The following is a 13521-nucleotide window of genomic DNA, read 5'->3' on the forward strand; positions in this document are numbered from 1 at the left end:
TATAATCCAATATAATCGAAGGTACTTCTGGATTACTTTTACTTTTGTTCTTACTGTTGTTTTCAAGCATCTTGAACCTATCCATACTTTTAACATGTTCAATTTCTTTTCTTATAAAGGCGTCATCATATCCTTTTTCTTTGAATCTGGTAGCAATTAAATCAGCTTGTTCTAGATAATCATCAATTTTGCTACAGTTTCTTCTAATTCGAACCAATTGTCCTTTGGGTATATTAAACAACCATGGCTTAAAGTGGCAGCTGTTGATGGAAATATAACTATTAGCATCAACGTTTTTAAAATGCGTTTTCGTGATAATCTTATTTTTATCCAGGGAAATATCTAAGTCTAGAAAATTAATTCTATTATTGTGTATTTTCCATTCTAAATGGATGTTTTTGTCATTCACATTTAGTTTTGTTAAATATTTCTCTAGAGCATCTTGGTTACCATTCCATACTATGATGATGTCATCAATATACCTTTGATAAAAAGTTAGCTCTGCTGGTGTGTTTTTGTATATGGCATCTTCTTCCCAATAGGCCATAAATGCATTTGCAACACTGGGCGCAAATTTAGCGCCCATAGCTATCCCTATAACCTGTCTATAATAAGTTTGATTATGCCAGAAAAAATTGTGTTTTAGGCAAAAATCCAAACATTTGATCAGGAACTTCCGTTGTTGGCAGCTTAATGTAGTGAAGGTTCTCAAAAGCCATTTAATAGCAGAACATGCTTCATGATGTGCAACAATAGTATATAAGGAAGAGACATCTGCGGTGGCAAGCAAAGTTCTTCCTTCTAAAACAGATACAGTTTCTAGTAATTGAAGTGTGTGTTTTGTATCTTTAAGGTATGCTTTAGTCTTCTGTATGGCTGGTTGAATAAAAAAATCTAGATATTCTCCCAATCTGGAAGTGAGAGAATCGATGCTATTCACGATCGGTCTGCCGGGTGGGTTATCTCTATTTTTATGTATCTTTGGAATCATATATATAATAGGTACTCTGCATGATTCAGGAAGAAGATATTTGCTTTCTCTTTTACTTAAAATAGCTTTCTTACTTCCTAAATGAATTACCTGTTCCAATTCCTTTTTATATTTCGTGGTAGGATTACCCAAAAGTTTGGTATATGTATTGCTGTCTTGTAATTGCCGATCCATCTCATCTAAGTAGGATTTTTTTGATTGTATAACGACTGCGCCTCCCTTGTCAGCCGGCCGAACAACAATATCTTTTCTTTGTGTCAATGTTTTAATACCTTTTTTAATGTATCCTGGATCGGAAACTTTTTTGATCTTCATGGTATATATATCATCCAACACAAGTTTTTTGAAAACTTCGACATGTTGATTACCTCTGACTTGTGGATTAAAAACTGAATTATTGCGTAAAGTGCTAAATTGTGCAGGATTAGGTTCATTTGCTGTAATAGTATTGGATTTAATAGGATTATTCATAATGTACTTTTTGATGTTGATTTTTCTAATGTATTTTTGGATGCCAATGTACGTGTCAAATTTGTTCAAATTTTTTGTGGGGGCAAATTTGAGACCTTTATCAAGAACGGCTAATTCTTCTGGGGAAATGGGAGTATCGCTCAAATTGACAACTCCTTCTCCAATCATTCTCTTTTTCGTTTGGATTCTCTTTCCCGCTCTGCAGCCTCTCTTCGTTCTGGGCTGTTCCGTATTCTTTCGTTTTCTGTTCTTCTTATGGGGGAGTGATACGGTTCCTGTGGCGGTCTTCTTCCCGGCGAATCCCTCCTCCAATGTGTCTCCTGAGGTCTCCTTGGGGAGTAGTCTCTCCTGTCCCGATCTAAAAAATGATGATGATCTTGTGTGTCTCGAGGATACTGATGATACGAGTGCTCATAGTAGTTTTGTTCCGGGTAATTTCTAATGGGTTCATATAGGTTAGACGTTGGTATGGGGCTTCTATCCCGTCTTCCCTGATGGTCATTTTGATATGAAGGCCTTCCATTATTTCTTTGGTGCCAGTTATTATAAGGTTTCTTAAATTTTTTAAAAGGTTTTTTCCACCCTTTTTTAGGGGTCTGTTGTGTGTAATTTCCCCCATATGCATGGTTGTCATATGGGACTGGGGTGGCATATTGGTTATTATACGATGAATCATGTCTTCTCGGCGTCTCAGGATAACCCCTGTTATAATGTGTAACAGGTGGTTTCTCTGTTCCAAATCTACCATTATGTTTTTCCCATATAAGATCATTGGCAACATGAGAAGATGTGGGATCTTGTATTCTTACTTCTCTTTCTGGAGTAGATTGTGTAGACTCCGGAATAATTGGTTCCAGTTTACTTTGCCATTTAAATATTTTATTGGCTTTATAATCTGTAGTATCACGGTGATATTTTTTCATTTTTCGTTGTTGGACCTCTAGATCTTTAGCAATCAGGTCTTTATTAAGTTGTGTAGCCATTTTATTAAATTCTGGCGATTCCTTATGTGATTCTAATTTGCTCCTAATTTCCTCAATCTGTTTTTCAATTAAGTGAGCCTTTCTTTGCTTTCTTTTCAGTAAAAATTTAACACATTCTACACTTTTACTATTGAAAAATTCAAACCACTCCTCCATAGATTCTTTGTCAATCAGACCGTCATTAGGTGGTAACTCCCACCTGATGCGTCTTGGAGCAATGTTTTCTCTAATGTATTGGTCAAAAGTGATAGTATCCCACCAAAGACTGATCTTTTTCTCCATATGATGTCCTAACTTTCTCATCAGACTATCAAGATCAGAATTGCGTGCTTTAGTATGTGAAAAGATTTCATCCAAATTAATATTTCTATTTTCTAAAAACGTGAACACTTCCATAATGGCAGCAAAGGAAAAATGTGTTGAAATATAAAATGTGTAAAATGGACCCTCGCGCCACTATGTGCTAGACGTGAAATAAATCTACGTGCATAACAAAGTATAATGTAAAAACACAGAGGGGATAAATGTGAGAGTCCATCTGCTTTCTCTTAAATAAATTTATTCAGTTTTGGAAACCACTACACTATTGGAGTCCCCTTTCTCTCTCCCTTCCCCCTTCCCCTCTGTGTTTTCTTTAAGTTTCATACCACGAGGATACTTATGCTGCAGCATTACTCATAAGAGATTGAATCGGCCCTCTAGTGGTAGAAGTTTATACCATTTGATGATTGTGCACAGAGAAGTGAAGGAGAAGTCCACTGGAATTACTTTCTTTTGCCTTATTATTCCATCTCTGAGGTGAGAGTTCTGGGAGCCTGATCTTTTGGAACATTTGGTCCTGTTCTTTCTCCAGTACTTTTTTACTACACACTTACACTATTGGTGTGTTTATTTTTGAAATATTTACATTGACTCTTGTTTTTCTTCACATTTTTATACATTATTTATTTTTTGTGGCATTATTTGCGCAGGACTCTTTTTTAATTATTCAAGTGATAGTTTGTGTTTACTATTTTGTCCCGCTGCATTTTCTGTTTCATTTAGTAGCACTTGCACTTTTGTTATTCCACAGATTGTTACATTATACTTTGTTATGCACGTAGATTTATTTCACGTCTAGCACATAGTGGCGCGAGGGTCCATTTTACACGTCACATGGTATATGTCACATGGGTTGGTCACATGGTGACCCCGCCCCCTTGTGATGTCATAGTCCCCATGTGACATCAACCCATGTGACCAACCCATGTGACATATACCATGTGACACCGCCCCATTGTCACTATATAAGTGGCCGCGCAGCGCGGCTCTGGCATTCCGGCCGGAGAGAGCGACGTGTCAACATCTCCTGGAGAAGAAGAAGAAGAACAAGAAGAAGAACGGAAGGCGACCGGAAGGCAACAGCGGCGACAGAAGACCGGGCCACCGCCTGTAAAAGAGCTATAAGAAGGCGCGGTGGCCCGGCAGAAGAACCGAAGAGGGGGACAAGACCCCCGAAGTCGGGAGAAGAGGCCGGCGGCGGGGAGGAAGAAAGCCGGACTCCTCCGCTAGCAAAAGAGCTACAAGAAGATAGCGGAGGAGTCTGGCGAGAAGACCCCCGAAGACGGAAGACCCCCGGAGCTGTGCAATAAAATATTTTATCTCGTGTGTTGTGTTTTTTTTTGGGTACTTTTATTTTACAGGTGAATGGGTAGGGGTACATTGTACCCCATACTCATTCACATAGGGTGGGGGGCCGGTATCCGGGGGCCCCCTTATTAAAGGGGGCTCCCGGATTCCGATAAGCCCCCCGCCCGCAGACCCCGACAACCAACGGCCAGGGTTGTCGGGAAGAGGCCCTTGTCCTCATCAACATGGGGACAAGGTGCTTTGGGGTGGGGGGGCCGTGCGGCCCCCCCCTTCCCCAAGGCACCCCCCCATGTTGAGGGCACGCGGCCTGGTACGGCTCGGGAGGGGGGGTGCGCTCGCTCGCCCCCCTTTCCTGGCCGGCCGGGTAGCGTGCTCGGACAAGGGTCTGTTGTGGACTTTGGGGGGACCCCCACGCCGATTTTTTTCGGCGTTGGGGTTCCCCTTTAAGTCCATACCAGGCGGCGGGGCCCGCGACGTCTCCTTCGCGGGCCCCGCCTACCTGGAGACGCGCTTGAAATGAGCAGACTTTCCTCCGAGCGGGAACAGTTTGCTCATTTCGAAAGTGGCCTACACACGGGCGGACTGTCCGCTCAAACCAAGTTTCAGCGGACAGTTTTTCGGAATTTCCGAAAAACTTTGTTCGTCAAACTGTCTGCTGAAACTGTCCGCTGAAGCCCCACACACGAGCGGACTGTCCGCTGAAACACTGTTCAGCGGACAAAGTTGAGCGAACAGTCCGCCCGTGTGTACGCGGCCTTAGGGCGTAAATATTTGACTTCACTCCTCACTACCCATTACAGTTTTGAAGGCCATTAAATGCCAAGATGGCACAAAACCCCCACAGATGACCCCATTTTAGAAAGTAGACACCCCAAGCTATTTGCTGAGAGGCATTTTGAGTCCATGGAATATTTTATATTTTGCCACAAGTTGCGGGAAAATTACAAACTTTTTTATTTTATTTTATTTTTTCACAAAGTTGTCACTAAATGATATATTGCTCACGCATGCCATGGGCATATGTGAAATGACACCCCAAAATAAATTCTGCTGCTTCTCCTGAGTACGGGGATACCACATATGTGGGACTTTTTGGGAGCCTAGCCGCGTACGGGGCCCCGAAAAACAAACACCGCCTTCAGGCTTTCTAAGGGCGTTACAGTTTTGAAGGCCATAAAATGCCAAGATGGCACAAACCCCCCCAAATGACCCCATTTTGGAAAGTAGACACCCCTAAATTTAGGGGTACACTAGTGAGACTAGGTAATAAATGGCGGGTGCCCTGAAACTATAAAAAAATAACTAACCAACCAGCGTCACCTGTAACAGTTATATGGTGATCACTGGTGAAAGGGTTAACTAGGGGGCAATCAAGGGGCTTTATGCGGTAGTATATGGGGGTCCCTGGCGCTATAAAAAGCTGCGGCGAACCTAAATACCTACCTGCCTAACTAGCATCACCTGTGACACTAATACAGCGATCAGAAAAACGATCGCTTATTAGGCTGGGTTCACACTGGAGCGATGCGGGAACGCCACAAATCCGCGGCGGGTTCCCGCATCGCATGCCTCCCGGCGGCAGTTCACACTGCCCTATGCGAACTGCTGGGAGTGTCAGTGAAATGTTAATGACACCCCCAGATCAGTTCGCATATCGCAGTGCGATCTGCAAACTCGGATCGCATGGTGTGAACACCCATGCGATCCGATTCTGCTGCGGACCAAAAAAAGGGTCCCGTGCGAATTTGCGGCGGGTGCGGTGCGAATTCAGCCATACTATCTGTATGGCTGAACTCGAATCGCACAGAGATCGGATGTGATTTTCACTGCAGTGCGGTGCGAATCACATCCGTTCTCATAAACCGCTGCAATGTGAACCCAGCCTTAGTGACACTGGCGACGGGGGGTGATCACGGGGTTAAACCTTTATTGGGGGGGTTAGGGGGGTACCCTAGAGCTAAAGGGGGCTAACCCTAACTTCCCTAACAGTTATTACAGTCACAAATGACACCAATGCAAAAAAAAAAAAAAAAAAAAATGCTATTGGTGTCACTGTGACTGGGGGGGTGATCGGGGGGTGAAGGGGGGTGTGAGTGTGCCTGGCATGTTCTACTGTGAAGTGTCGTGTTGGTGCAACTCACCAATCCTCTCTCCTCGGTGCCGGAACAAAAAATACCGACACGGAGGAGAGATTACATCACTTCCTGTCCTGTGTTTACATTACAGGAGAGGAAGTGATGTCACGCCTCACTTCCATTCGTCAGGAGCGATCGAGAGGGGGTGGCCATGAATGAATGGCCGCCCCCTCATCCCGGATCGCTTCTGAACGAAAACCGACCGCCGCTGGCACCGGGGGGGGGGACCGATCGGGCCCCCCACCCGCGGGAAGGCAGGGACGTACAGGTACGCCCATATGCCTGCCCGTGCCATTCTGTCGACGTATATCGTCGTGCGGCAGTCGGCAAGTGGTTAAAAAAGAAAAACTGAATTATCACATGGTCTTAAGTATTCAGAACCTTTGTTCAGTATTTAGTAGAAGCACCCTTTTGATCTAATACAGCCATGAGTCTTTTTGGGAAAGATGCAACAAGTTATTCACACCTGGATTTGGGGGATCCTCTGCCATTCCTCCTTGCAGATCCTCTCCAGTTCTGTCAGGCTGGATGGTAAATATTGGTGGAAAGCCATTTTTAGGTCTCTCCAGAGATGCTCAATTGGATTTAAGTCAGGGCTCTGGCTGGGCCATTCAAGAACAGTCGTGGAGTTGTTGTCAAGCCACTCCTTCGTTATTTTAGCTGTGTGCTTAAGATCATTGTCTTGTTGGAAGGTAAACCTTCAGCCCAGTCTGAGGTCCTGAGCACTCTTAAGAAGGTTTTCGTCCAGGATATCCTTGTACTTGGCCGCATTCATCTTTCCCTCAATTGCAACCAGTCATCCTGTCCCTGCAGCTGAAAAACACCCCATAGCATGATGCTGCCACTTGAATTTGCACTGAAAGTGCACTTGGAAGTGCAAGCGCTGTGGATCCGAGGGGGGCATGCAAGGAAAATAAAAAACAGCATTTTAGCTTTTACATGACTGGATGATAAAATCAGCAGAGCTTCCCCCATTTCAGATCTACCCCTCAGATTTACAGCGACTGCACTTCCAAATGCACTTGCAGTGCAATTTCAAGTGCATTTGGACTTGTAGTTTGCACTTGTAGTGCAAAGTAGATTTGCCTTTCGTAAATAACCCCCAATGTATCATCTTCCAGTTTCCAAACAGCTTTTCTTTCCTTTGTTTTGTGTCCCTAGTTATTATACAGTATGTATGTATGCACTTCTCCAATCTAAGTACTGAAGTGTGATCTCTATTACTGAACCAATTGTGGCAAGATAGCTGTAACTTATAGTTTCTGTAAAATAGCAGACAGTGACTCGATCCAGATGACATCTTGCAGATAGCAGAATGTTTTAAACCAAACCTTGTGCAGATCTTAACAGATGAACATCAGATAGGTCAGAAAAGCATAGTATGTCTAGCTCCAGCAATTACATGTGCTAAAGACACACAGAAAAGAAGGTGGGACTAGAAATACAGAGCATCTTCTAGCCGCGGAGTGAAGAAGGAACAAAGGAATTGAAAGGCAAACAAACAATGCATGTGTAACATGATACTCTGCATTTGGCCCTTTGGGGTATTTATGTTTTCCTAACTGTTGTCATGTTCATTTGCGACAAACGTTGGTATACGACCCAGGAGATCACCAGGAACACAACAGTGAAGATATGGTAAATATTTTTACATAAAAAGATATTTACTGAGAAAGCCTTTATTCCTGATAGAAGAGATTATTTCATCCACATTTATCCTTAAATCTTATTATAGTCTGTACGGATACCATCACAAGCAGAAAGTAGAGATGCAAACACAAAAAAAAAAAAAAAAAACGGTCAGAAAGCAGAACTATCACTATTAAATGGAGACACCATTTTCTGTCTGGCTCGGGTCCAGGTAGGGATAGGGCAGACGCATGGTCTTGTTCCTCTCCTGGATGCATTTGGAGATCTCAGACAGTTGCTGTTGGAACTTCTTAATGAACTGTTGTGGGGTCTTCTCTGTAAAACGTTCATCAGGGTACTCTCCTAGACGCCTCTGTAAAGGAGGAGAGCTTCTTGTAATTTTCTTTACAATACATCCATTCAGTATTAAATAATCACTACATGCTATAGCAGACCCTGAAATGCATTCGATTGTCAGGTTCCATTTGACATAGATCTTGTGTTATACTGTTTTCAGGCCCAAGGCATACTTATGTATTACTTCTCACTACTTCCAAACACTCACCCTATCCATGGGCTCATTGCTGAGAACCCACACAGTACCTATACCACCAGTTGTACTGCTTACATCCGGCAATGCTTCCAAAATAGTCTCCATTGTCGTGACACCTTTGGTGCTGGGTGGGGGGCTTTTCATGGTGGTGGGGCCATTGGGCATCCAAGAATAGAAGTCAAACTGCAAAGGAGGCAAACACAAATGAAAGAACATATCGTAGATTAAGATTCCACAAAGTATACACCAAATACATATGGGAACTGCCATTGCTGACTTCCTTATACAGTAAATGTTGCCAGACTGTTTCATTGACCCTATAGCTCATAATAAACTAATAAGGATAGTCAGTAGTTCATATCTACACACTTGTGAGTCCCCATCTGCACACTTGCTCTAAGAAAGTGACTCGCAGTGTTAAAACAAAGCATGACAGCCAGGAAACTAACATTTCCAGAATTAAACATCATTGGTAGCAGTGTTTCACTCAGGAAAGGTTTCCTTAAAGAGGAGGTTCACACAAAAATTTAGAACCCCCCCTCCCCCTCCAGTGTCACATTTGGCACCTTTCAGGGGGGGAGGGGGGTGCAGATACCTAAGACTCCACAGGAGTCTATGCCTCTTCCTGTCCCCGCGCACTGACTGCTGGGACACACACGGGTCCCAGAGACAGCGCGGACCATTCCAATTGTGCTGCGTAGCTCACGCATCCGCAGTAGGGAACCGGGACGTGAAGCCACAACTCTTCACTTCCTGATTCCCTCACCGAGAATGGCACCGGCAGCAGCCAAGAGCTGAGCGATTGCTTGGCCTCGGCTGCCGACATCGCTGGACTCCAGGAAAGGTAAGTGCCCATTTATTAAAAGTCAGCAGCTGCAGTATTTGTAGCTGCTGACTTTTTAAATTTTTTTTGCCAGACTCCTTTAATACTAGTCTAAATCACTGACCTCAAAGTATGCATTGCATAAAGACAGAATACTTTTATGCATAATTTCTTTGAGCATGTGACTCAAATAACATTCAACTCTGAGGGGGGCTTGGCTACTGCCAAGATGGCTGTACACGTCTGAAGAGAGCTCCGCTTGCTGCCTTTAGCATCTGACTATCCTACAACTTACCAGCAGCTCCTGCTCTCCTGAAAGAAATCACTCGCTCAGACAAGCAAGATGGTGCTTGCAGCCAGTGGCGTAACTAGAACCTTCAGGGCCCCGATGCAGGAAACCATGGTGGGCCCCCCCTCCCCGATCTCCGGACAGGGCTCTTTTCGCCGAGCCCGATGGTGGAACACCAGGGCCCAGTCCCAAGTGGATGGCTGCATATAAAGGTATAAAGCAGGGATATGCAATTAGCGGACCTCCAGCTGTTGCAAAACTACAAGTCCCATCATGCCTCTGCCTCTGGGTATCATGCTTGTGGCTGTCAGAGTCTTGCTATGCCTCATGGGAGTTGTAGTTCTGCAACAGCTGGAGGTCCACTAATTGCATATCCCTGGTATAAAGGAACCGATTTAAAAAACATCAATTACAGCTACTGTGCCCATCAAACGTCACCACTGTGCCCATCAAACTCTGCCGCTGTGCCCATTAAATGCCACTGCTGTGCCCATCAAATGCCTCCACTGTGAATCCCCCCCGCCCGCTCGCTGTCTGCCCACCACTTACCCTGTTTTGGTGGGACAGCGGGTAACAGCCATGAGCGGGGTCCTCCATGCATCTCCTGCCATCCTCATCTCCCATCCTCTCCTCCTGATGGGAATCCAATAGCTGCGCCTATCGTTTCAGCCAATCAGGTGATGGGTAACAGACCCGCACACCTGATTGGTGGAGAGGCGGTTCAGTGTTAGGAAAGTGAATATTAATTCACTTTTCTAACACACCTGGGTAGACTGTGAGCGTCAAGCATGGCGTTTCGCAGTCCACCTATTTTGAAGCCTATTAGAGCCCATGGCTCTAATCAGGTGCTACAAAAACACCCCCTGCCGCTGTAATTCAGGCGCCCGGCAACCCAAAAGGGACCAGACACCTAAATATGGGGGTGGCAGCGGTGGCCATGGATAGATTCATGCTATGCTATGCATGAATCTATCCATTGGTCATAGAGGGGGTGGCTGGAGAGAGGGGGCGGCACCTGTGCACCCTTTTGGATGTACCGCCACTGATAAACACATGCAAATTCACATACATACATATGCATACATGCACACTCACATAAATGTGCGCACACACATGCATACATACAAGCATGCTCACACACATACATGCTCACAAACACACACACACACATAAATGCATGCTCACACACACACACACACACACATACAAGCATGCTCATACACACACACATGCATGCATGCTCTCACACACACACATACAAGCATGCTCACACACATAAAAGCATGCTCACACACACACACACACATACAAGCATGCACACATGCATGCTCACACACACACATGCATGCTCACACACACACATGTATGCTCACACATACATACAAGCATGCTCACACGCACACATACAAGCATGCTCACACGCACACATACAAGCATGCTCACACGCACACATACAAGCATGCTCACACGCACACATACACGCATGCTCACACGCACACATACACGCATGCTCACACGCACACATACACGCATGCTCACACATACGCACACCTACAAGTATACACACACACACACACACACACACACACATACATACAAGCATGCTCACACACACACATACAAGCATGCTCACACACACACATAAGCATGCTCACACACACACACACACACACACACACACACATACAAGCATGCTCACACACACACACACACACACACACACACACACACATACAAGCATGCTCAGACACACACACAAGCATGCTCACACACATACACACACACACATACATGCATGCTCATACACAAATACTCACATACACGCATGCTCACATACAAGCATGCTCACACACACGCATGCTCACACACGCATACAAGCATGCTCACACACGCATACAAGCATGCTCACACACGCATACACGCATGCTCACACACACATACAAGCACACACACACACACACACACAAGCATGCTCACACATACAAGCATGCTCACACATACACATACAAGCATGCTCACACACACACGCGCATGCTCACACACACATACACACTCACACACACACACACACACAAGCATGCTCACACACACACATACAAGCATGCTCACACACATACACGCATGCTCATACACAAATGCTCACATACAAGCATGCTCATACACACGCTCACACACACACATACAAGCATGCTCACACACGCATACACGCATGCTCACACACGCATACACGCATGCTCACACACGCATACAAGCATGCTCACACACGCATACACGCATGCTCACACACACACACACGCATGCTCACACACACACACACACACACACAAGCATGCTCACACATACAAGCATGCTCACACATACACATACAAGCATGCTTACACACACACGTGCATGCTCACACACACATACACACACACACACACACACACACACACACACACACAAGCATGCTCACACATACAAGCATGCTCACACACACACATACAAGCATGCTCACACACACATACACTCATGCTCACACACACACATACAAGCATGCTCACACACACACATACAAGCATGCTCACGCATGCTCACACACACACATACAAGCATGCTCACACACACACACACACACACACACACACACACATACAAGCATGCACACACACACACACACACATACAAGCATGCTCACACACACACACATACAAGCATGCTCACACACACACACAAGCATGCTCACACACACACATACACGCATGCTCACACACACATACACAAATACTCACATACACGCATGCTTACACACGCACACGCTCACACACACGCATACAAGAATGCTCACACACGCATACACGCATGCTCACACACACACACGCGCGCGCGCATGCTCACACACACACACACACACACACACACACACAAGCATGCTCACACATACACATACAAGCATGCTCACACACACACACACACACACCCAAGCATGCTCACACATACACATACAAGCATGCTCTCACACATACAAGCATGCTCACACACACACAAGCATGCTCACACACACACACACACACAAGCATGCTCTCACACACACACACACATACAAGCATGCTCACACACACACATATATAAACACAAATACAGTAGCTAGTCTTATAAAAAAAAACGGCAGATATTTACCTTGGCTCTTCCTGCCGGGTACTGCACTGTAGGGGGAGACAAAGAGCACACACTGTGCTTTCACTTTACCCTAATGTGAATAGCTCCCCACACAGTGCCAATTACAATTCGGCTGATGATTGGGTAGCTCCTCTCAGCCTCCCCTTCTAAGGAAGAGTACAGGAAGCCCTCAAGGGCCCCCTGCAGCAAGGGGCCCGGTCGCCATGGCGATCTTGGCGACCCCTATAATTCTGCCACTGTTGCTGACAGAAAACTGCTCAATGGAGCCCCACGGACCCCGTTCAACAAACTGAGTATTTAGGATGGCACATACAGCCCCCCGGACCGGAGAAAGATAATACAGGACTGTGATTATATCGCTCTGTGAATGTTTGGGTGAGCAGACCATAGGTTCTAGAATTGCCTCCTTTTATTTTGCCTCCTGCTGCTGTTAGGTACGTCTCAGCCAGTATTAGTCAGCTTCATAACAGCGTCATTGAGCTATTGTTTTTCCAACAGTTAGACCCTGTGAATACATGCATTTCCACTCTGGGAAACTATTTCTGTGTCTCTGGACTGGATACTAACTGTGGATTATAATAATCTCTCCACACTGACAGCTATGTTTTTGTTACAAATCCTAATTGAAGATATGAAGGACACCTGTTTGAGTCCATAGACTCTTGCATATTACAGTTGGGTACGCGAACCATTGGTCCTTTGACATTTTCTTTAATCTACAATAATATAAAAAATGGAAACAAGAAAATTCCGCGCTAAAAAATAATAAATGGTACAAAAAATAAAACAAACCCAATCCCACCTACAGCAGCAGCTCTAAATTGTGAGATATGCACAAATGTAAACGTAGAAATAAGAA

The 13521-nt window shown here is 44.9% G+C and overlaps 1 protein-coding gene across 1 annotated transcript in view; it reads right to left on the reverse strand.

Moving 5' to 3' along the window:
* Nucleotides 1–7872: 7872 nt before the first annotated feature.
* The window catches only part of LOC143983850 (hydroperoxide isomerase ALOXE3-like), a 170432-nt gene continuing 164783 nt past the window's right edge, over nucleotides 7873–13521 (reverse strand). Inside the window, exons 13-14 of the mRNA XM_077483950.1 lie at nucleotides 8404–8574; nucleotides 7873–8211 (exon numbers count right to left, since the gene is read on the reverse strand). Of these exons, the coding sequence (XP_077340076.1) occupies nucleotides 8032–8211; nucleotides 8404–8574 (351 nt within the window). The 3' untranslated portion in view covers nucleotides 7873–8031. The remainder of the gene's footprint in view (nucleotides 8212–8403; nucleotides 8575–13521) is intronic.

This window comes from Lithobates pipiens, unplaced genomic scaffold, assembly GCF_037356315.1.
Source record: "Lithobates pipiens isolate NorthernLeopardFrog02 unplaced genomic scaffold, aLitPip1_a1.2 Scaffold_16, whole genome shotgun sequence".
Classification (NCBI taxonomy): Eukaryota; Metazoa; Chordata; class Amphibia; order Anura; family Ranidae; genus Lithobates; species Lithobates pipiens.